This window comes from Hyperolius riggenbachi, chromosome 1 (genome assembly GCF_040937935.1).
Source record: "Hyperolius riggenbachi isolate aHypRig1 chromosome 1, aHypRig1.pri, whole genome shotgun sequence".
Classification (NCBI taxonomy): Eukaryota; Metazoa; Chordata; class Amphibia; order Anura; family Hyperoliidae; genus Hyperolius; species Hyperolius riggenbachi.
In genome coordinates, this window is record NC_090646.1 from 113,005,225 (window position 1) to 113,031,633 (window position 26,409).

Consider the following 26,409-nt stretch of genomic DNA (forward strand, 5'->3'; position numbering starts at 1 on the left):
TAGCACTGGCACCTTATCGCTGGGCACTTTATTCCCCTGACGAAGTCCCCCATTGATGGGGTGAAACATGTAGTATTGGTGGTGGAGTATTTATCTTATATGTAGGCCAACTAGTACCATTAGCAAGTAGTTGAGAGGTTGACCCTGTGTGCCTGGACAGTACTATAAGCCTGAGGATCCACTATATTTACCTGTACCGTGACTTCTTGATAGTAATAAATTATAAATGTATTTATCAGCAGTGCAACCTCTTTGAAATTTAAAAGTTATATTTTAATTGTCTAATTCTCCCCAGGTTAGAAATTGTGTGTTTTTAAATGTTATTGTTCCCCATGAATAATTACATAGTATATACTTTCAGAGGCCGGCTGGTGAACAGAAAGAATTACTTAATAAATGGAATGAAATGGGAACAGATGAACCAGGTATAGTTTGATTGTATTCTGTATCCTGTCGATCCTCTGCTTTTAGTGATTCTTTAAACTGTGGACATTTGTATAAGTCAACAAGGTGTATTACACTCTTGAGCTTTGGATACAGTTTGACGTTTGGGATTTTTCTACACAGTATACTGATGTGGGATGTGTTGATGTTTTGTGTATCCTCTATAATAAAACCCCCTGTGTCCCTGCGTCACGCTGTCCCTGTGTAGCTGGGTCCGTGCTTTTTGCTTCTGCGCTTGTGCGCAGCACGGACTCGGACAGCAGTTAGGACTGGAGGACGGGGCCAGTCAGCCGTGCGGGCAGACCGGTGCGTGCGCGGGTGCAAACTTAAAAAAAAATAGACCTAGAGCCCGTTTTTAAATGGGCTTCGGTCTACTAGTGAGTAATAAAACAATAAACACATACAGCCTCCAAACAGTATAGATAAATAGTAAAAATATAATAAGGTCTATTGGCCATCAAGACTGTAATTCAAGATGGTATTACAGGGACTCTGAAGTGAAAATAAACATATTATGTAATGATTTGTATGTATAGTACTGCTAAGAAATAAAGCATTATTAGCACAGATATAAGTCTCATATTGTTTCCAGTACAGGAAGAGTTAAGAAACCTCAGTTGTTATCTATGCAAAAGTGCTTCTCTGAGCTCTGCGACTTTACAAAGTGGTGGGCAGCGCTGTCTTTTGAAGCACTTTTCTTAACTGTCTCTCATTGTTTCTTCTTTGTTTATGTTTTTTCTGCAGAGAAAAGTTCAAAGGGTCAGTAGCCTGCTCTGTGAAATCATTTAAAATGCTGAGGGATTGTGGAAACTGCAATGATTAGAGAATGATGCAATGTTATAAAAATAGCTATTTATCTAAAAATAAAAATGACGAATGTTCTATTAATTATCCATACTACACAACCAATTCATTATACTGTATCGCTTCAGTGTCACTTACACACTTTAATCTTTCACTAAGTATAAGTGAAAATTATCTTTTTAGTCCCTATGTGTGTTACTTAAATTGTGATGATTGAAAACACACTGCGAGTGCAGTTTTTTTCTATTCACACTGCATGTGAATGCAACACGATTATCTGAATTAAGGCGTGTTTCATTGCGTGATTATGTTCACAGTATGTAGGCTGCGTTTCTGTTGCCTAGTTTTGCTTTAAATCCATTTAGTAATGTTAAGAATTACTGTATACAGTAAAACCTTGGATTGCAAGTAACTTGGTTTTAGAGCGCTTTGTAAGTTGATCAAAAATATTTTATGAAATGTTGACTTGCTGAGCAAGCAATGCCTTGATATACAAGCACAGAACATAGATGTGCGTCACATCACTACAACTGAGCCGAGGAGTCTTCTCCCGTTGACGCTGCAGGATTGTACTTTATTTGAATGTAGTGATTGTAAAATGTCACATTTCCAAATATCACAATCCTCAAAAGTGGGCAAAAGCAACCGCCATTAGATAAGTTCCTTATTAAAGCAAACCCGAAGCCTATTTAAAATAAAATACAGATACTTACCTAAGGAGGGGGAAGGCTCTGGGTCCTGTAGAGCCTTTCCGTTCCTCTCATGGTCTCCTCGGTTCAGCGCCGTGTCCCCCGTTCAAATCACCTGCCACCCGAGGCTTTGGGAGCCCTAGAGCACCCGAAGGTGGGCGCCCCCATACTGCGCATGCGCGAGTGTGTGAGAGCACACTCATGCATGCGCACTATGAATCCGCCCATCTTCAGGGAGCACTCGGGTTCCCAAAGACGTCCGTAGTCTCCCGCTGTGGAAGAGAGCAGTCTGCGACCCATTGGTCGGAAACTGCTAACGGGAGAGCCTGCGGTGGAACGAGGGGACCGGGGTGGAGAGGGAAGGCTCTATAGGACCCAGAGACTTCCCCCTCCTTAGGTGAGGAATAGCAATCATTCTGTACAGTTGTAGTGAACGTCTTTTTACATTTTTACTTTATACAGTCATTTGTATTAAATATTTTTCTATAAATGTTTTTGGATTGTGGAGAAAATTATCTGAGTTTCCATTAACCCTTGGGAAATTCGCTTTGATGTAACAGTGCTTTGGATCATAAGCATGTCTCCGAAACCAATGCTCCATTGTACAGTCAAAACTAAACAGAGGTTCGAAACAAACTAAACACAACTAAATTATTGTATTTCATGTCATATAATTCATTGCAATTCATTGCTGTATGTAATTGGTTTAATCTTTGTTCTTTTTGCAGATTTGAGCCTTTTTAGACCAGTTTATGCACCTAAGGATTTTCTTGAGGTATGCAAAATGCTGTAGTCACATGCAACCTTCTTTGTTCATTGATACATATTTTTTATGTTAAAAACAATAAGCATTGTTTAAAAGGAAATATATATGGCAGCTTTCATATACGTCTCACTTCAGCTGTCCTCTCTGCTCAGGATCCCTTTAAAACTGGTTAAATGGCAAGAAAAAGGTTTACATCTAGAAAGGTGATAAGAAATACTTTATTCTATATAAAGTACGATACAAGACAACACATTTCATGGGTATGAGCCCACTTCTTCAGGACAATGAGAATCAAGACGCGTGCATGTAACAGCTGTATTTTCCTTGCCATTTTCACCTGTTTTTAATTATTGTGTCTTCTGTGGGATGCCTCCTCCTTCCTAGTACATTAACCATTTAACAACCTTAGACATGACAAGATAAATTACATTGATGATGCGCTTTTCTTCTGGCGGCCTCAAAGCCCTCGAGCTCCAGTCACTAGAGTGTGCTCAGTTGGCAGCAGCAGTGTTAGGGAGTCTTGCCCTTAGACTCCTTACTGAAGAGGTGCTGGCTTATTGAGCAGGAAGAGGCAAGATTTGAACCATGGTCTCCAGTGCCCTTAACCATTACACTATCCAGCCACTGCTTACAGCAGTATGTTTGCATTGCTATAGTTCCTGCAACGTAGTTTTTGAGAAAACCAATTTTTAAAACCGGTAAAATGGCATTTTGCTGAGGGTACAAGGAGACAGAGGTGACACAGTGTGGGGGGGGGGGGGGGGGTAGAAGTGACACAGAGGAGAGCACTGAAGGCACAGAGGTGACACAGAGGGGGGCACTGGGGACATAAAGGAGGTACAAGGGACAGAAATGTCACAGTGCTCTGACTTCAGAACGGATTCCTTTTAAAGTGAAGTGAAATAATATATGGGAGTTATTGAAACAAATACTGTCTTCATTTGTCCACAAAACACAATATTCCTATGGTAAAAACAGAGAAAAGGCTGTTACACTCACACTCATCAGACCAGTGGGAGCAGGAAATCATAGCAGTATATCAAAGATGAACAAAAAGTTTTTCCGCTGCACCAGTAGTTCAGGTGAAATACAAAAATACTTTTATTTCTTCAATCCAGCATCATGGTGAATACATATAAAGCTCACGCGTATCGGAGCAAGACTGGCTCCTTAATCATAGCTGACATCTATGAGTAACACACAGTTTATATAGAGAGGTGAACCCACCCGTGGGTGTCACCCAAGTTCTTAAAGGAATATACACATACATTTAAAATAGTGCAGACTACTCCAATACAAATATGTATAAAAATGTATATTAAAAACATATAGACTATTGCACCACTCCAAAAATGTATTAACATGTGTCATAAAGGCAGTACTGAAAGATTAATATCTTATATGCGTATAACACATATACATACACATAAAGGTGCTAATGTCCCCCACAAAACATGTATGCGCCATACTATCTCATAGATGAAAATATTATTTAAGGCGCTCATACCCATACATGTATAACCATACTTCATGAATCAACATCTTATAAAAAATAGAACATACTAAGATCTAGTTTTGAATTTAGTCTCAAAGGTGGACGTGTGCCTTGCTTCCAAATCCAAAGGCCCTCTCGTTTTAACAGGGTTCCATATACGTCACCACCCCATACAGAACGTGAGACCCTTTGAATCCCTTGGAACTGGAAACCAGTCATATCTCCTGTGTCCAGTCATAAAACCTGTGTCCTCGCTCTCTCTATTAAGTCTTGCCGATAGCCTCGCTCACTACTCGATGCTAATAGCAGCGTGTTCCCGGCACACGTTTTTCTAAATGTCTTGGTCTCGATTTTGCCTGATATCTCATGACCTCTCATAGTGAGATCTAGATAATTGATCTCCACGGAGTTATAGCACATAGTGAAGACCACCACCACAAACATACGTTGAAATCTGTCCCCTATGGAGAAATGATTAGAGCACCGAGAAATTGCTCTAATCCTACAATGATGAATGAGGAATTGGATCTTGTTGAGACTTAATAGAGAGAGCGAGGACACAGGTTTTACAGAAACAGCGACAGGATCTCCTTTCTTTGGACTCTGCTGGAAAACACAAGCAACGGAATAAAATGGTGAACTTTGTCACCTCGTATAGTCTGGAATATAACCAAATCGTAAATACAATTAAAAAATATTTGCCTGTACTCCACGCAGATCCCAAACTATATGCTATTCTTACAGATGGATGTGGTTTTTCTTCTCGACGCGCCCCTACTTTAGGAACTACTCTATCACCCAGTCTGTTTGTGAGCAGTGAGAAACGCACTCCTACTTGGTTGTTACACAAAGGGTCATATAAATGTGGCTATAATACCTGTCGTTACTGTAATGTTCACAAACAGACACAGGAAATTGTTTCGTTTTCTCAACAGACTAAGTATGACATCAGACAATATAGTAATTGCAATACTAGCAATGTGGTGTATCTTATCACTTGTGCTATTTGCAAGTGTCAGAATTCTAGCGGTTTTATTTATTTATCAATATGTTGGCTGTACTACCAGACCATTGCGTCAAAGGATTGCAGAACATTATAATAGCGCTGGTAGATGTTTGAGGAACAGTGCCTACATTACACATGTCTCTAATGTGTCCAAACATTTTCTGTACACACATTCAGGAGATATGACTGGTTTCCAGTTCCAAGGGATTGAAAGGGTCTCACGTTCTGTATGGGGTGGTGACGTATATGGAACCCTGTTAAAACGAGAGGGCCTTTGGATTTGGAAGCAAGGCACACGTCCGCCTTTGGGACTAAATTCAAAACTAGATCTTAGTATGTTCTATTTTTTATAAGATGTTGATTCATGAAGTATGGTTATACATGTATGGGTATAAGCGCCATGAATAATATTTTCATCTATGAGATAGTATGGCGCATACATGTTTTGTGGGGGACATTAGCACCTTTATGTGTATGTATATGTGTTATACGCATATAAGATATTAATCTTTCAGTACTGCCTTTATGACACATGTTAATACATTTTTGGAGTGGTGCAATAGTCTGTGTTTTTAATATACATTTTTATACATATTTGTATTGGAGTAGTCTGCACTATTTTAAATGTATGTGTATATTCCTTTAAGAACTTGGGTGACACCCACGGGTGGGTTCACCTCTCTATATAAACTGTGTGTTACTCATAGATGTCAGCTATGATTAAGGAGCCAGTCTTGCTCCGATACGCGTGAGCTTTATATGTATTCACCATGATGCTGGATTGAAGAAATAAAAGTCTTTTTGTATTTCACCTGAACTACTGGTGCAGCGGAAAAACTTTGTGTTCATCTACAATATTCCTATACATCATTTAGTTGTCATAAATAATGATAAAGTTACTGCCGATTTAATTAAATGTAAATGGATTGCAAGAGGTTAATCGGCGTCCTGGCTAGAATCTGTAAATGCTTTTCAGCATAGTAGGATCGCTGGCAAGCATCTACAGTATCCCTTTGTCTCGGTGTCATTATCTATATTAATTTGTTTGTGTTAGTGTCAGCCAGGATTAATTCCACTGTCAGTGTGAGGTCAGCCATAGGCATTAAGAGAAGACTATCCAACACAGCTCAAGCTCAGAAGTCCTATTTAAAAGACAACCCGTAATGGGAACTTGCGTGGAGATCTGACAGAGATGTACTGTAAATGCTGAAACAAACCACAGAGTATAATAGCAGGTGAATGATGATGAATTAGATAGGAACATCCACCTACCATAGAGCTGGAACATATGACGCACCTTTTCCACATCAGGCAGACCTATTTCAATTTACTTACTAGCTGATTATTGACAGATCAGTACTAACTGATTGTAGGAGAATCTTTTATTTTAATATCAGTCAGTAGACTGCCAGACTGAACTTTTGTATAGCTCCGGATCTACTCCGTATCAAGGGGAAAAATATAGATCCACTACCTAAGTACCCATTACCCATCCACCAGGCAACTCCCTCCCCCCCCCCACCCAAACCTCCACACACTAGTGTGTCTGCCATTCCACCATATAATGAAGCAGTTAAGTTTGAGGCTTGTTTCACACTGTAAAGCGGCTGTAACTGTGTGGTCTGATTGGATGATCGTATCACTCCGCAATACTTAAAATAGCCTTCGGGGATTTGCGAGGTAAACACCCTTTTAGCTGACAGCCAAACAGGAAGTGAGGATCTCTAGCGCTCACTTCCTGTGGTGGGATTATGGATTGCATGAAAGTGTATTTAAAAAATACGCTGCCACGAATAAAATAAAAAAAAAGCTGCTTCACCATAGACTTACATAATTTCCGTTCCACTGCACATTGCCACGCGTGTTGCCCGACAATGCCCGGATGCTGTTGCGGCAGATGCGCCACTTCCAGCGCATCGGATTACATCCAGTGTGAAAGGTCCCATGGACTTTCAATGTCCTAGCGTCACCCTGCGATAAAAAAGGGTAACACACCGTAATGAACAAATCCTAGTGTGAAAAGGACCTGATGCGACAGTTATGGTTGTGTTTCGGCAGTACATTACCCAATATAAACTTGCAGCTATGGGGCATCGGAGTGTTTTTTTGGCACAACTATCGGGAAGGCACACATTTGGCTCTTGTAGTAGCAGAATGGACTCGTCGGTAAGTGCTCGTCTGCTGTAGCCAAACACACAATTGCCACCAATTATAGCTTTCAAGTATCCCTGCTTGTCACCTGACCAGAATAGCACCGGAAAGCAGGTGTTTTACCAGAAGGAGAGAAATCATGCCACCATCTGCCCCAGACTTTCCAGCAACTGCAAGAGGGTGCTTTCCTGGTAGTTGGGCAACTGCTAATTCTCTAGTTACAAAAATGTTTTGATTGTGTAATAATATTATTTGTCTCTTATTCTTATAGGTGCTAATCAATCTTCGTAACCCAAACTATGATATTGGGGATCAAACTAATTTTAAAACACATCTTGGCCTGATTCAGGTTCCATTGAAAATTAAAGATATCCCTGAACTGGTGAGTCTTGGCAGTAATAAATACTGGGGTTTCTTTTTTGTAAAAAGTAGGCAAAAGCAACAGTCTGGCCATGCAGTAAAAAAAATACACTGTATATTTATATCAAAGTTCACCAGGCAAGCTGTCCTGATGTAAAGTACACAGCCAAAGCAGTATAAGATGAGGCAGCCAGCTGCAGCAGCGGAGGAATAGATAAACAGGCATACAGTACCAGGGTCTGGGTGTCTTGTTTGATATAGATGTTGGCCACAGCACATGCAGATGGATCCATTGAGGAACTGTAAAGGGTGCTTCTGTTGGGGAGGCCTCACCAAACCGCCAGTCCACATGCAGAGCAGCCCAGAGCAAAGACTGGCAAAGGATATACTGCATCCTAGTCCAACCAGCAGCCGTTGGAGGAAGCAACAGAGGGATGTACCACTGGGAGAGGTAATGGTACCAGTGTGATACGAGTGTGGCTGCAGGGTGTCAGGCCGGCTCGACCTCAACATGTTTTGACTGTGAAGCTGGCTTGGTCAAGAGGGTGGGGTTCCAAGCTAAAGACCAGTTGTGCAAGTCCTAATAAACTGGCCATCTCCACCCTGGGGCACCCTCCGGTGGCCATTTTAGCCAATGTGGGTGGCCCAGGCAGGGAGAAAGGCGGTTCATGGCAGATATAACGACGCAGTTTGAAATCTCTGGTGTTGGAGAACATTGGCCGACCCTGCCAGAGGAGCATGCCACTAGGCTAGCTGGGAAATATTTTTAAGGGGGGGGTCCAAGGCTCAAACTTAATAGTAGGGTTGCAGTGATAACCATTACAATAACATATACTGTTTAACCATTCCCACTTTAAGACCACACCCACTTTTAAGACCACACTGTCTGCATGATAAAATTATTAACTACCCTCACTTAGCATTTCACCTTAACTTCTACCATTAAAACGTGAAAAGTACACACTGTAGCAAAAACTCACATTTATTTCAGAATCAAATATCTTCACCAGTAATTGTAACAGGAACATCATAGTTACATACCGTATTTTTCGGAATATAAGACGCTCCGGCATATAAGACGCACCTAGATTTAGAGGGCAAAAATCAGGAAAAAAAAATAAACTAAACCTAGGTGCGTCTATGGTGCAGGGGCTTCTTATGGACCTCTAACTCCCCAAAAACTGTCTTTATCTAAGCTACACTGCCCATCTATACTAACACCTGCTACACTACACTTCGCTTACCCCTGCTGCCCCCATCAACTACACATTACTTCACTAACCCCTACTACAACAACTACACTACACTATAGTATACTACACTTCCCTCACTAACACCTGCAGCCAAATTAAACTACACTACACTTCACTAAGTAACCCCTCCAGCCAACCCAAACTACACTACACTTCACTAAGTAACCCCTCCAGCCAACCCAAACTACACTACACTACACCCCTGCTGCATCTCACCTGATCCTGTCGCTGCGATCCTCCCCTCCTCCATCTGCCTGTCATCACCCGAGAGTCGCAGCAGCCGTCATCTGAGGGTCCCATTAGGTTTCATCAGCGGGTCCAGCAATCCCATCCAGTATCCCCGCTCTTTAAGTGTCCAAGTCGCCGGCTTCTCTTCACTGCAGCCATGCTTGTATGCAGGCTCGCGGTGATCACGCGGTGATTACGCGCTGCCGGGGCCGCCTTCCTCCATAGTTACGGCGTCCTCTTCTTAGTTACAGTGCCCCCTTCTGTGTGACGAATGGCGCACGTGCGCCTGACGTCATGCGTGACCCCGGCGCACATGCGCCGCTCGTCACACAGAAGGGGTCACTGTATCTAAGAAGAGGACGCCGTAACTATGGAGGAAGGCGGCCCCAGCATCGCGTAATCACCGGGTGATCACCGCGAGCCTGCATACAAGCATGGCTGCAGTGAACAGGAGCCGGCGACTTGGACACTTAAAGAGCGGGGATCAGTCGGGGATACTAGATGGGATTGCTGGACCCTCTGATGACTGCTGCTGCGACATTGGATGACGGCGGACAGACGAAGGAGGCGAGGATCGCGGCGGCAGGATCCGGTAAGTATGTTATGGGGCAAAAATACCGTACCTTTGGAATATAAGACGCACCCACTTTTTACCCCCAGTTTTGGGGAAGAAAAAGTGCGTCTTATATTCCGAAAAATACGGTAGTTATTTTGGTTGAAAAAAGACATACGTCCATCGAGTTCAACCAGTACAAAGTACAACTCCAGCCCATCCCCCACATACCCCTGTTGATCCAGAGGAAGGCGAAAAAACCCCCACAAGGCATGGTCCAATTAGCCCCAAAAGGGAAAAATTCCTTCCTGACTCCAGATGGCAATCAGATAAAATCCCTGGATCAACATCATTAGGCATAACCTAGTAATTGTAGCCATGGATGTCTTTCAACGCAAGGAAAGCATCTAAGCCCCCTTTAAATGCAGGTATAGAGTTTGCCATAACGACTTCCTGTGGCAATGCATTCCACATCTTAATCACTCTTACTGTAAAGAACCCTTTCCTAAATAAATGGCTAAACGTTTTTCCTCCATGCGCAGCTCATGTCCTCTAGTCCTTTGAGAAGGCCTAGGGACAAAAAGCTCATCCGCCAAGCTATTATATTGCCCTCTGATGTATTTATACATGTTAATTAGATCTCCTCTAAGGCGTCTTTTCTCTAGACTAAATAAACCCAGTTTATCTAACCTTTCTTGGTAAGCGAGACCTTCCATCCCACGTATCAATTTTGTAGCTCGTCTCTGCTCCTGCTCTAAAACTGCAATATTTTTTTTGTAATGTGGTGCCCAGAACTGAATTCCATATTCCAGATGTGGCCTTACTAGAGAGTTAAACAGGGGCAATATTATGCTAGCATCTCGAGTTTTTATTTCCCTTTTAATGCATCCCAAAATTTTGTTCGCTTTAGCTGCAGCGGCTTGGCATTGAGTACGATTATTTAACTTGTTGTCGATGAGTACTCCTAAGTCCTTCTCCAAGTTTGATGTTCCTAACTGTATCCCATTTATTTTGTATGGTGCTAGACCATTGGTACGACCAAAATGCATGACTTTACATTTGTCAACATTGAATTTCATCTGCCATGTATGTGCCCATATAGCCATCCTATCCAGATCCTGTTGCAATATGACACTATTTTCCTGAGAGTTGATGATTCTGCACAATTTTGTATCATCTGCAAAAATAGCAACATTGCTCACTACTGCATCTACTAGGTCATTAATAAATAAATTGAAGAGCACTGGACCCAGTACAGACCCCTGTGGGACCCCACTGCTAACAGTCTCCCATTTTGAGTACGATCCATTGACCACAACTCTTTGTTTTCTGTCCATTAGCCAGTTTCCTATCCATGCACACAAACTCTTCCCCAGTCCTTGCATCATCAACTTTTGCACCAGACTTCTGTGGGGAACAGTGTCGAAGGCCTTTGCAAAGTCCAAGTATATCACATCTACAGCATTCCCAATATCCATATTAGCATTCACTACCTCATAAAAGCTGAGCATGTTAGTCAAACAGGACCTGTCTTTAGTAAACCCATGTTGATGCTGAGAAATAAGATTATTTTCTACTATAAGGTCATGTATAGTATCTCTTAGTAACCCCTCAAATAGTTTGCATACAACTGATGTTAAGCTTACAGGTCTATAATTTCCTGGATCAGATTTTTTGCCCTTCTTAAATAATGGGAAAACGTGGGCTGTACGCCAATCCACTGGGACTCTGCTAGTTGCAAGAGAGTCACAAAAGATAAGATAAAGGGGCTTAGCTATAACTGAACTTAATTCTCTTAGGACCCGAGGATGCATGCCATCCGGGCCAGGTGCCTTGTCTATTTTTAATTTATTTAGTCTTGCCTTTACTTCTTCCTGCGTTAAGTATTTAATATTACAGTTAGAAGATTGAGACTCTTCTGTCTCTGTAATTTGCAACAGTGCTGTTTCCTTTGTGAAGACAGAAGCAAAGAAAGCATTTAATAACTCTGCCTTACCTTGGTCATCCACCATTGAGTTCCCACCCTCATCCTTTAGGATTCCTATACAGTCAACCTTTCTTTTTTTAGAGTTGATGTACTTGTAAAACTTTTTTGGGTTAGATTTGATATCCCTAGCGATTTGATTTTCAGCTTCGATCTTTGCCAGCCTAATTTCTTTTTTACAATTTTTATTGCACTCCTTATAATTGCTTAGTGCAGCCTCAGTCCCCTCCTGTTTTAGGACCTTATAGGCATTCTTTTTCCTCTTCATTTTATCCCTAACCTTTCTATTCATCCATAGAGGCCTTTTTTTATTCCTAGACATTTTGTTTCCATATGGGATATACATACTACAATATTGATTGAGAATAAGTTTAAAAGCTTGCCATTTCCCTTCAGTGTCCTTCCCTTGTAGTACATTATCCCAGTTCACCAAACTTAGTGCCTGCCTAATTTGATTGAACTTGGCTTTTCTAAAATTCATAGTTTTAGTGGTCCCGCTGCCCCGTGGCCTATCAGTCACCAGCTCAAACGTTATCATGTTGTGATCACTATTTCCCAAATGTTCTTGAACCTGCACATTTGATACATTATCTGGTCTATTATAAATGATCAGATCCAGTAACGCATTCCCCCTAGTTGGTTTCGTTACCATTTGAGTCAAGTAATTGTCCTGTAGTGCTGCCAGAAATCTGCTGCTTTTACCAGAATGGGTAGCCTCAATACCCCAGTCAATGTCTGGAAAGTTGAAGTCGCCCATAATTATGACCTCATTTTTACTGGCAGCTTTTTCAACCTGCTGTAGTAATTGCAGTTCTGCAGCTTCATTAATAAGAGGTGGCCTGTAGCATACCCCAATAAGCAATTGGCAACTTTTATTTCCACCATGAATATTTACCCAAACGGACTCCACATCTTCGCAATCTTCCTCCATCTCATCGTTGAGGACAGCTGTAAAAGAATTCTTAACAAAGAGACAAACCCCTCCACCTTTTTTCCCTGTTCTATCCCTCCTAAACACATTGTATCCCTCTAAATTAGCTATCCAGTCATGGCTTTCATCCATCCATGTCTCGGTTATTCCCACAATGCCATAGCCTTTGTCATTCAGAATGAACTCTAGTTCGTCTATTTTATTTGCAAGGCTCCGAGCATTGGTTACCATGCACTTTATATTTTTACCAACACATTTACCAATTTTGTTTACACGAAATGGGCTACTTGAAGTTTTACCAACCTCCTTAATCTTTACACTGTCCCCACCCCCCTCTCCACCCCCCATAATGTTAGGCTCCCACTGTCTTTTTACCTTATCTTGTCTACATATTGAGACTTTATCCTCCCGCCTCCCCCCAGAGCCTAGTTTAAAATCTCCTCCAACATCATTTAAGTTTTGTGATAAACGGGAGAAATAGCCAAATAACATTTGTGACTTTTATCTACTGTACAGTAGCACTTTATTTTTAAACTGGAATTGGTAAAAACTGAGAAATAATGCATCTTTCCCCCCTTCCCCCCCTATTTTCACACACACACACACACACACACACACACACACACACACACACACACACACACACACACACACACACACACACACACACACACACACACACACACACACACACACACACACACACACACACACACACACACACACACACACACACACACACACACACACACACTATATCTATCAAGTTAATTTTAAGAACTTTTTTACAAACTAGTTTGAGAACTTGAGTAAATCCTTCTATGACCTTTTAATGCACAGGGCAATAAATCTGAATTGCCATTTCACAGTGAAGCGCTGGTCCAGAGGAGGCAGCCGTAAGTTCCTTTGGCTGTCAAAGAAATCACATATTTCATGTAAAAGTAAAATTACCCTTTTTCAACCTAACACTTCAATGTCTTGACAAATGCACTGTGTATGAGTGATTGCGCTGTGATCATTTCACTTTTTCCCATGATAACTTGACCATTGCTGGTTAGGGTGCCATTCCAGTAATGGGTGGGCGATTTTCCTCATATGAAGAGAACATAGTTATTCTAAAACTGGTAATTTACACAAAGTAATGCGAGGAAAGGTTTGCTGTACTTTTTCTGCATTTATTTCACAAGATTTTCTTCCTTGCTATTCGTGTTTAAAGTGATTCTCCAAGCACAAATTGTATTGCCACAATTAACAAGAGAGTTGTTAAGATAGATCACAAATTAATGGACTGCCATACCAGTGTCCTTTTCCAGCACTTTTTGTATCCCTCAAGCAGAATTGGTAGATTTTAAAAGTATACACTGTGTGATTCTCTGCAGCAGGTCATGAATAATGATAGATCTGACTGCTAGAAGCATATTCTCAATAGTAATAATCATGCCCACTCCCCCTTCTATTCTTGTAGGTAATTTGAGTTACACTGTCTGTATGTGTTATGGAAGTCATTCCAGTTACACTATTTGCATGTGTCAAGAAACCCATAGAGAGCTGGGCTCCACCCTGCATCTTCTTCTGCACTACTCCAATTCCCTCCTTCTCTGACAGATTGACTGTACAGGCTGAAAAGGAGATGTTGACATAAAAGGTCTCCCTGCCCCCCCCCCCCCCCCTCCCCCAAGTCCCTTTCCCCAAGCTGCTGCATTTGATTTTAAAAGTATATTCAACATTTGGGAATGTTTTTTTGGGGGGGTAGGTGAGGCACCATATTAAAGCTTGCATATGAATGGTTGGAGAATGGAGATATTGCCAAAAAATCCTGAGAGTTACATCTTAGATTCTGCAGGTGTTTACTGCTTCCTGCAAGGATTGCCAGGAGAAAGCCTTTCCTTTCTAAAAAGAACATGGTAGTTAGGTTTAGGTCTGAAAAAACTACATCTGAGTAACCCTCAAAACTTCTGGAATAGTATCCTTTGGACAAACAAGACCAAAGTGGAGATGTTTGGCCATAATGCACAGAGCCACATTTGGCAAAATCCACAGGCAATCCGCATCCAGAGGACGGGCGCGCATGCGCAGAAGAGCCCAACTGCTGCGACCAAGCCAGATTACCGGGGCTGATTGCAGCCAAACGGAGCCACCCGGGAGGATGGCGAGGGATGCAGCGGTGCTCATGGGGGAAAAGAAGCCCCGGGTAAGTATCAGATCTTTCTTATTACTCATCTCAGGTTTCCTTTTAGGCCCGGTTCACACTTGCGGTTGTTTGCCAAACGGACCGGATGACCTGACCGGATCCGGACCGGATCCGGATCGGAACCGTACGGTTCTGATCCGGATCCGATCCGGATCCGATCAGGTTGCATCAGGTGTCCATCAGGATGCGATCCGGATCCGTTTGGCAAAAGTTACGTTAAAAACAAAAAAAATTTTGGGGTCTGGGAGGTCAGCAGAAGGGGGACCTGTGGAATCAGGCCCTCTGCTGTTTAGCACTCACCTCCACCTCCGACATGCTGCCAACATCTCCGGATCCGGATCCAGCTGTGCTGCTCCACTCCAGAATGCTTGCCCATGTGTCCCCATCCAATATCGCCGCAACAATCCCCATAGGAAGTGGGGTAGAACATCCGGATTTCTCAGCCAGTGTGTTGTGCGCTCTCCGGTTCCCATTGGTTTGTATTGGCCGGATGGTGCAGTCCGGCTCCGCCCCGGATACGGCTGCCGGAGGAGCCGGATGAAAAAATAGCGCATGTTGGAACGGAGGCCGGAGTCCGGATCCGGCCCGGATCCGGTCCGGCTCCGGTTCGGCAGAACGGACGCATGTGAACGGACGCATAGGCTTTCATTGCTATGCCGTGCGTCCGTTCCGTCCGTTCTGCAAGCGGTGCGGCTCCGGCACGGCGATTCCGGAGGGCCACCGCAAGTGTGAACCGGGCCTTAGACTGAAAAGACCATCATACCAATTTATTGCAGGATTTACCATAGGTTTCCAGTTATTCCCCTGAAAGATGCAATTTCTATTTTATTAAAGAGGAACTTCAACCTAGACAAACCTACTGTCATTAAAGAGGAACTCCAGTGAAAATAATGTAATAAAAAAAGTGCTTCATTTTTACAATAATTATGTATAAATGATTTAGTCAGTTTTTGCCCGTTGTAAAATATTTTAAATCCCTGATTTATATTTTGACATTTATTACATGGTGACATTTTTACTGCTGGCAAGTGATGTAGCTGCTGCTTGCTGTTTTGGCAGTTGGAAACAGCTGTAAACAGCTATTTCCCACAATGTAACAGGGTTCACAGACAGGAAACTGCCATAAGTACCTCGGTTCACAGACAGGAAACTGCCATAAGTACCTCGGTACTCAGAGCTTCTTGTGGAAGGGGTTTCACCACAATATCAGTCATACAGCGCCCCCTGATGGTCTGTTTGTGAAAAGGAATAGATTTCTCATGTAAAAGGGGGTATCAGCTACTGATTGGGATAAAGTTCAATTCTTGGTCGGAGTTTCTCTTTAAGTTACGTTAGATATGTTAAATAAAATAGATAGGTAATATAATCTCCTACCCATCCTGTTTTAAAAGAACAGGCAAATGTTTGATATTATGAGGGCAGCCATCTTTTTTGGTTGAAAGGAGGTGACAGGGAGCATGAGACACTTTTCCAACTGTCCTGTGTCTTGATCATCCCTCCCAGTTGCTAGGCAACGAGAAAAACAACATAGGAAATCGCATCATGCTTTGCACAGGATCAGGGGAAAAATGCCCGGACAGTTTTTTTTGATGGGGCGAAGCTTAGCTTCTGAGGCTTGGGTAAGAAAAGCAAACTTCTGATGCTGTGAAACTGTTAAAGAAACACCAAGACTTTTTAGTGCTGCTGAGTATATTTTTAGTCTCAGAAGAAGCTCGTAGAGTGAAACGGTCGTCAGGCAGGCCGCTGCTGTTCCCACATTGCCCCTCAGCAAGTTATTTCATAGGGTATGTCAGATTTTATTTAACTATGCAATATGGAATGGTCCTGTATGCATGTAAACGGACATTAAACTGACAGATCAAAAAACCTTGGAGCGGTGCCAGATTTCTTCTGTTTTTTGTTGTGTGATATATTACACTTGCTTCAAAAATCTGAGCACTCAAAAGGTGACACAAAGGTGACACCCTATGCACCAGTACTAGAAGGTGAAACCCTCCCTAACGCAGACATCTGCTGTGCCAGCTACTTTATCTCTACTTTGTAACATCAAGTATAAGTCTACTCAACAAAGTTAATGGCTGCACTTGGGGACCAGGAGGGGTCTGCACTAAATAATGTATTGCAGCCATTAAAGGACTTCCGAGGCCAAAAAGCCAGAAATCAATCTGTACCTTTATCATTTCAGAATCCATGGAGGATGCCATCCGCGCCCCCCGCTCTGTTCGTCCGGCAATAAATTATTTTTAGTGCCCCCAGGTCGGGTCCCGACCCCACCGCACGGGTCGCTTCTTGCTTCCACACAAAAGATGGCTGCTGAGCTGAGCCGCGGCTGCGCAGTACGCATGGCCGCGAGTGCGACTGCACAGCCCTTAGCCCTCCTCCAGCCGCGTACTGGGTCCCGGCGCGCTCACATCACGTGATGTGAGCATGCCCGACGTACATTAAGGAGGATGCCAGTACCCAGTACGTGGCTGGAGGAGGCCATGCGTACTGCGCAGCTGCGGCTCAGCTCGGCGGCCATCTTTTGTGTGGAAGCAAGAAGCGACCCGTGCGGTGGGGTCGGGACCCGACCTGGGGGCACTAAAAAGAATTGATTGCTGGGGAGGGCGCGGATGGCGTCCTCCATGGATTCTGAAATTATAAAGGTACAGATTGATTTTTGGCTTTTTGGCCTCGGATGTCCTTTAAGCCTTCCTGGCTCTTAAAGTGACACTGAAAAAAAACAACAACAAAAAAACAAAACAACGTATGATATAATGAATTGTATGTGTGGTACGGATAAGGAATAAAACACAAGTAGCTAAGGAAAGAGTTTCATATATTTATTTTCAGATATACAGTACAGCTTTTTTTTTTTTATAACATTGCATCATTCTGTCATATTTGCAATTTACACACTCTGTATTTAAAATTATAAAACAGAGCAGAGCTAGTTGGGTCGGAGAGCTCAGAGAAGCTCTCTTGCATAGATGACAACTGAAGTTTCTTAACTCTTCCTGTACTGGAAACAATATGAGACTCATTTCTTTGCTACTAATGCTGTGTTTCTTAGCTGTACTACACATACAGTTCTTTATATCATTTTTATTATTATTATTATTTAGTATTTATATAGCGCCGACATATTACGCAGCGCTGTACAGTGTATATATATATATCTTGTCACTAACTGTCCCTCAAAGGAGCTCACAATCTAATCCCTACTATTGCCATATGTCTATATTATGTAGTGTAAGTACAGTAGTCTAGGGCCAATTTTAGGGGGAGCCAATTTACTTATCCGTATGTTTTTGGAATGTGGGAGGAAACCGGAGTGCCCGGAGGAAACCCACGCAGACACGGAGAGAACATACAAACTCTTTGCAGATAGTGCCCTGGCTGGGATTCGAACCAGGGACCCAGCGCTGCAAGGCGAGAGAGCTAACCACTACGCCACCGTGCTGCCCATACGTTTATTTTTGCTTTAGATTTGCTTTAAAGTATTCCCAAGGCAAATTAGTGGGTGCAAATGGGACACAGAAAACCTGTTCCCATCTAAAGGGCATGCCTCTGTGCCCTCTCCATGCCACTCTCATTATTTTGCTAAATTGAAACTAAAGGATGACTGGAGCATTAGAGGGCAGGGGTAAACGAAGCTACCTGATCTGGCAGGCCCCTGTATCAGGTAATACGTTTTTTTTATTTTGTTTTTCTCCCGACTCGGGTTCTCTTTAAGTGCAGCCATTCTCCACTCCCCCTCCCAGTAAGCACTGCAGCCCAGTGTCTTTCCCCTGCCCTTTCCTTGTTAATTGGTGTGGCCAGGACTTTCACACCTGTGAAGTGTCACTTACCACTGGATAAATTGGTGCAAATAGACATGTCACACATTACTCAGTGTGCTCAGTGTTGCAGCCATTGTTCGGTAAAAATGTCAGTGTCTCACTGGCAATGGATGCCTCTAAAACCTTCCCATATCAAAAGAAAGCTATGCAAAGCAGTGTTTTTCCAAGCAAAAGGTGATGATGGGAGGAGGGTTATAAAGTATGCTGTCCACTGTGGCTCGCTCTATGCATTGGAAATTTAGATTTGACTCGTATACAACCCCTATACTTTTATTTAGTGAGTCAGACCTACATTTCTGGAATTAGGGTAATTTGTCTGCAGCCACAGACTATAGAACGCTGAACAAAAGTGCAGACCTTTTATTACCCTTGGCATGGATTCTAAAATATCACTTGTGTGTCATGTGATATGATTTTTATAACATGTATTGTGATGCCACAGTAGAGGACATCAGGTAAATAGAAGCCAATCTACTGAAAACTACACTAATTAGACCCTGGTTTATAATTGACCTTATATTGTTTTATTTTACAATGAATATGTTATAACTCTGTAGCTTAGGTAGGCAGACAAGTAAATATTTTCTCTTTTTAACGCAGAGAGAGTTCTTTGGAGAACTGGACCTAAACACAGGCCAGTTGGGAGTGGATGACTCTTCACCAGTTCCACCTGGTAAGTCTTCTCCTGAGTCTGGTTTTCTAGTTTTGTTTTTTTACTGCATTCTGTAAATTTTTTACATTATTTTTTTTCTAACCATTAAAGAGAAAACTCAGCCATAAAAATGACTGATAGGAAGTGATTGGTCCAGGAACAAGAGGGTTTCTTGTATGTTAGATTCAGAGGATCCTACTGAGCAAATTTGTGTTCAAAATGGCATTCCTGTTTTTCCTAAAGGCCAGTTTCACTTTGCCAATGTGACAATGCATCTGTTTAGTACCGATATGCTGTTCGACATTTCTTGGCTGTCCCGCCAGATGCGTGCCATTCTGTGGCAATGCATCCGCTGCCCAAAAAAGTCATGCAGGTCTGTGATTTGTGCATTACAGAAATGCAGTTGACAACCAGGACAGTGTGGAAATGGACATGTGCTAAAGGGTCCATAGTAAAGCATAGGGTCCACCCTGCATAATTATTCCCCAGCAGTCTGATAGCAGACATAGGGCCTGATGAAACAACTAGCGGTTAAGATTGCACGCAGCACAGAGCAATTTTACCTTCACCAACATTGGGGGAGCACCACCTGTTAACTCATCAGTACCAAAAGTGTTACTGCAGTAACACACATACAGTATGCTGCGCATTACCATAGCAATATGCTAATGGGTTTAGAGGTGCTGCATTCAGGAAACATTTGTTTTACAATAAAATAGTGGATTCATATGCATGGATCCACAAAGGGTCACCTTAACCCTGGTATCTTGGACAAGAGCTATTTATAAGAGATTATGTACACGCTAATTAGACTTGCTATGTTTTAAAATTAACTAATTTCACCGTGGAATACACTTTGTGTTCTTTTGGCTCTCAGCACTCTTCAGTGCATGAATACTTCTGCATTACAGAGATTAGTAAGATGCCATGTCTCCAGACTAATACAGGTCAGCCAATGAAGAAAGAATGGTGAAAATTATTCCAAAATTCCAAGGGAACTCCAGGCAGCAAATATTTTGTCTGTCAAAGGTTTAACATTCGTTTGTGCCATTCTTGTGGTGTGTACAGTTCTCTCAAGTGAGCTCAAGTATAGCTAATCAGTTTCAAATATTGCTTATGCCCTGCATATAATCCATTTGACAAATTACTTAAAATGTATTTTTCTACTACTGAAAAGTTGGCATGTTTAAGTCTCAGTTTAAAGTGTACCCGAGAAGAGAGAAAAAAAAATTCATACATACCTGGGGCTTCCTGCAGCCCCTTTCGACCTGATCACTCCCTCGGTGCCATCCCCCGCATCATGGATCTTCTGTAAGGGGTCCCGGTATTTGCGACAAGTCGGTGCATGCACGGTGTGGCTGCATACGCTCCCCCATCTCGCTCCCGCGGACAGGAGAGTTCTGCATAGTAGTACTGCGCAGGCACAGAGAGCTCCTGGCGGCAGGATCACGTGGCCGGGCCGCTGATGAGCAGTAAGCCCCGACTGCCGAAGATACCAGGGGAATTTACAGAAGACCCAAGGGAGCGATCAGGCCGAATGGAGCTTGAGGAAGCCCCAGGTATGTATGAATTTTTTTTGTTTTTGTGTTATCTCAGGTTTCCTTTAAGAATCTTCCTGCAAGCCATTTCTACATCTCTTGCTGGGCTATCAAAAATAAGCAAGCTTTCCCAGGCTATTGTTCTTCAAAGGACTACTATAATGAAAAATGTATGTGTATGCATATGTATAAAATGTCTATTTTTCTGAAATGCGCTGTAAATTACTTTTTTCCATGTTGCTGTCACTTACAATAGACTATAAAAATCTGTCAGATTTAACAGGATTTGGGGTAGTCCATCTCCTCATGTAGGGTCTCTTCAATTTTTATATGCACATACTGAATAGTAGTTGCTCAGTGTAACCAAAATAGAGTGCAAGTGAGTAGGGAGGCTAGATAGCATACACACACACATATATATATATATATATATATATATATATATATATATATATATATATATATATATACATAGAGAGATTTGAGAAACTCCCATGAGGAAATTAACTTGTCTAAAACCTGTCAAATTTGTAATGCCTTTTGTAAGTGACAGCAGTATAGGGACAAAGTAATTTATAGTGCATCTTAATCTGGGAGAAATGTACAACTTATAAATATGTATTTTACAATTTTTCACAACAATGGTCATATAACCTTTTGTGGACCGCTCCCCGCTAATTTGCGCGAAGTCCTGGGGGCGTGCTTTGCTGGGGATAGCGAGCACCAATGCCTGCGCATCCCCGCCAGCAGCGATCACCGCAAGGAGACTGTTAAATGACGAAACCGCCGTCCATTGTACATTGTACAGTGCTGCGATCTACGGCAGCGCTGTACTGGGGACAGCCGTGACACTCGGCTGTCCCTTCTGGGAGGCTCAGAGAGCGATCGGCTCTCATAGGCTCATGTCTATGAGAGCCGATCGCTGGGATTGGCTGCCGGTGGAGGGAGCGGTATAATAAAATAAATAGGAAAAAAAGGTATGATTTATTGGGGAAAAAAACAACAATAAATACATTTATAAAAAATAAAAAAAACAGCCCGCAGCAGCGAACAGAGGCCACCAACAGAAAGCTCTGATGATGATAATCTGCACATTTATATAGCGCTTTTCTCCTGTTGGACTCAAAGCACTCGAGCTGCAGCCACTGGGACGCGCTCAAGAGGCCACCCTGCAGTGTTAGGGACAGTCTTGCCTTGAACTCCTTACTGAATAGGTACTGAACCTAGCCAGGATTTAAACCCCGGTCTCCCATGTCAAAGGTGGTTCCCTTAACCAGTACACTAGACATGTCTCCTCTGTTCCTATCACATGATATGACATGTGATTGTGATCCAGGAGACCATGTCAGCGGTACAGGGCCACCACCGGGTGGCGCTGTAACACTGAGACAGTGTCCTGGATTCCAATCACATGTCATATCATGTCATATGTGTTAGGAATTCACCTGGAGGTTCCCGCAATGCGACCGCTCATGATGAGAGTTGCGTCGGAACCTCCACTTCCGCATGTCAACGGCCATCCTCCGCTGGTGATGCGTGCACTGGGGATCGCTCTGCGCATACTGGTGGGCGGCTTTTTCGCTCCTCTCGGCCACAGTATGGTCTGAGGCGGCGACAGAGGTAGTGTCAGCTGACAGTTTAGTCAACTGACATGGGTTTTAATAAATATATAAAATATGAATACTGTCCCTGGCCGGATTTGAACCCTGGCCTCTCACGCCAGAGGCGATGACTTTGACCAGTATGCTATAGCTAATATACAGCCAGGAGGTTTTGTTAGTCAGCTGAGTAGTTACCCAACTGACATGTATTGCTACCTGTGTCAGCTGATCTCTTCAGCTGACACTTAAACAGGATTATTGCCTGCGTGTGATTGGCTGCTGTGTGCATGTGGTCGACCACTGATTGGTTGCATGAAGTATTTAAACCTGCTGAGTGCTTCCTGTGATTGCCCGTGATAGCTTTGGCTGTGTGCTTTTGCTGGGTGTGATTTCCTGCTTATTGATTACCTGTGAACCGACCTCTGCCTGGAATCTGACTACGCTTTGCCTGCTGCCTGAACCGACCTTCTGCCTGATCCCTGACTATTCTCTGATCTCTGCCTGGACCGACCTAGGATTACCTGACCTTGATTTTGCCTGCTCCTTGTGTACCTCGATACTTCTGATTGTACGTGTATGACCTCGGATTGTTACTGGACTCTGCTTATCTCCTGTTAGGTTCTGGTGAGTTACATAGTTCACTCTACGTTCAGCTCCTATACCTTGCACCTACAAGGCCTGGGTGTAACCGAAGTCGGGCAGGTGTTGTTTCCTCACCTCCCGTTCAAGCAGGGACGCGCCACATAGGGTGAAGAAGGTGGGGATAGATTGGGGCATAGGAGCTGAGCTGTGAACTGATAACTGGCCAAGCCTGACATAACATTATCACGGGCCAACTTACCCCAATATTTTACCAAGATGGATGGTAACGGGGAACGTTCCCAGATGGAGATCCTATGTGAACTTGTCTCTCAACTTCGGATTTCAGTCGAGGACGTTCAAAGGAGCTATTCACAAATCCAGGAGCAGTTACGCAATCCAGCAGCTCCCTCAACTCCTGCTCCGCCTGCTGCTCCAGTATCTATTCCTATCGAAAACTCAGTTCCTGTTCCTGTTCCAGTGGACCAAGCTGTGTCTCTTGCTCCTGAGCCTAAACTTCCTTTGCCAGAAAGATTTGCGGGAGATAGAACCAAGTTTAGACTGTTTCGCAGTGCTTGTTATTTGCATTTTTCACTTCTACCCAGAACTTACGCTAGTGAAAATATTCGTGTTGGAGCTGTTATATCCTTGTTACAAGGGGAACCGCAGGCTTGGACACTACGATTGGTGGATCAGCAGCATCCAGCCCTCTCTAGTACTGCGAGTCTTTTTGAAGCACTGGCTGAACTGTATGAGGATACAAGTAAAGGGACCACAGCAGAGATGGCCCTGCAGTCACTCCGTCAGGCTAGACGCCCTGTGGAGGAGTACGTTACGGAATTCCGACAATGGTCAGGGGATACAGCATGGTGTGATGCAGCTCTGAAGCACCAATTCAGACGTGGACTTTCTGAACAACTGAAAGATGAGCTTGCCAGGGTCGGGATTCCAGACACACTTAAAGATCTCATCAAATTGTCTATTCAGATAGATCGACGCCTCAGGGAGAGACGTCAGGAGAAGTCTTCTTCCTTCCGTCCTAACTGGTCCACTTCAGTTCCAGTACTGCCACCTCCTGGTTCTCCTCCAAAACCACATGGGTTAGATGATCCAGAACCCATGCAGTTGGGGGCTTCTAAGTTATCTGTTGCTGAAAAAACTAGAAGACGCTCTATGGGTCTTTGTCTGTACTGTGGAGCTTCAGGTCATATGGTTCGCTCCTGCCCTGTAAAGCAGCCGGAAAAACTCCAGCGCCTAGGTGAGATCGAGGAAACTCACCTAGGCGGTCAGGTATCTCCTCATAAGAATCGTTTATTATTACCTTGCAATATTATCTGGAGTGACAATTCTTTTGATGGTCAGGCTTTTGTGGATAGTGGGGCAGCAGGTAATTTCATGGACCTCACTACCGCACAAAGCCTAGGTATTCCTGCTTTACCATTGTCTGAAGAAATTTGTGTCACAGCTATTGATGACTCTCCTTTGGTGTTGAGCCAACCTATAACTGTCACACCTGAAGTCCTGTTAAAAATTGGTGTTTGTCACTGTGAAAAGATTAAGTTTTTCTTGCTTGATTTACCTTCCACCCCAGTCGTATTAGGTCTTCCTTGGTTACGCTTGCATAATCCAACATTTGATTGGCAGTCGGCTCAACTCACATCATGGTCTAATACTTGTTTTAAAAACTGTATTAGTTTGCTTCCTTTACGTGGTACTGAGGTTAAAGCCAATCAATTGCCTGTATGTTACCAGGAATTTTTAGATGTATTTTCTCCACAGGAGGCCGACAAACTTCCCCCTCATGGACCATATGATTGCCCTATTGAGTTATTACCTGGTACCATACCTCCTCGGGGTAGGTTGTTTCACCTTTCAGGTCCTGAGAAAGAGGCTATGAGGGATTACATAAAAGAGAATCTTGAGAAGGGTTTTATTAGACCTTCTTCCTCTCCTGCCGGGGCGGGGTTTTTCTTTGTGGAGAAAAAAGATGGGGGACTCAGACCATGCATTGATTATAGGGGGTTAAACAAGATCACAGTGAAGAATCGTTACCCTCTCCCACTCATTGACGATCTCTTTACTCAGGTGGCTGGAGCTCGAGTTTTCACTAAATTAGATTTGCGCGGAGCTTATAACCTCATCCGCATCCGGCAGGGAGATGAATGGAAGACTGCATTTAACACTCACGAGGGTCATTATGAATACCTAGTCATGCCATTCGGTCTTTGTAATGCCCCAGCGGTCTTCCAAGATTTTGTTAATGACATCTTTCGAGATTTCCTAGGGAAATTTGTTGTTGTTTATTTGGATGACATTTTAATATTTTCAGCCTCTGTTTCTGAACATCGTACTCATGTCAAAATAATTTTACAAAAATTACGTGAAAATCGTCTATATGCTAAATTGCAAAAGTGTATCTTTGAGACCCGACAGGTTTCCTTTTTAGGTTATGTTATCTCTGACTCTGGATTGTCCATGGATCCCTCCAAGTTATCTGCAGTTTTAGAGTGGCCACAACCTCAGGATCTCAAAGCACTTCAAAGGTTTCTGGGGTTCGCTAATTTTTATAGAAAATTCATTAAAGATTTTTCTATTAAAGTAGCACCATTGACTGACCTTACAAAAAAAGAGGCTGATCCTTCTCAGTGGTCTTTACAAGCAATCAAAGCCTTTAAGGATTTAAAACAGGCCTTCTGCACTGCGCCTGTTTTGATCCATCCTGACATTCAATACCCATTTGTTGTTGAAGTTGATGCTTCTGAGCGAGGGGTGGGGGCAGTGCTTTCCCAGTATGCAGGCAAACCGGAAAGATTGCATCCTTGTGCTTTCTTTTCCAAGAAATTCTCTTCTGCTGAACAGAATTATGATATTGGCAACAGAGAATTACTGGCAGTCAAATGGGCATTCGAAGAATGGAGACATTGGTTGGAAGGAGCTTCTCACCCAGTCACTGTATACACCGACCATAAAAATTTGGAGTATATAGAAAATGCCAAAAGACTGAATCCTCGTCAAGCACGTTGGGCTTTATTTTTCTCACGGTTTAATTTCATTATAACTTACAAGCCAGGCTCAAAGAACACCAAAGCTGATGCTTATCTCGTAATTTTGAAGTCCATTCTTCCAAGGTAGAAGCTCCAGAACCAATCCTCCCTTCCCAATGTTTTGTTGCAGCCTTGTCTAGGTCCACCTTGTCAGAGGATTTATCCAGTCTCTTGAAAACTTTTCAAGATGACCCACCCCCGGGGCAGCCAGCCCATACCTTATTTGTTCCACCACAATTTAGACTGCAGGTTTTACAACAATTCCATGAGTCTAAAAGTGTTGGTCATCCTGGTCAAAAGAAGACCCTGGAATTGTTAT

At 43.0% G+C, this 26,409-nt stretch overlaps 1 protein-coding gene across 1 annotated transcript in view; it reads left to right on the top strand.

The window, feature by feature from the left end:
• Nucleotides 1–26,409, top strand: part of TBC1D19 (TBC1 domain family member 19) — a 193,265-nt gene that overhangs the window by 42,118 nt on the left and 124,738 nt on the right. Inside the window, exons 7-10 of the mRNA XM_068278357.1 lie at nt 362–425; nt 2,666–2,712; nt 7,627–7,737; nt 19,277–19,349. Of these exons, the coding sequence (XP_068134458.1) occupies nt 362–425; nt 2,666–2,712; nt 7,627–7,737; nt 19,277–19,349 (295 nt within the window). The remainder of the gene's footprint in view (nt 1–361; nt 426–2,665; nt 2,713–7,626; nt 7,738–19,276; nt 19,350–26,409) is intronic.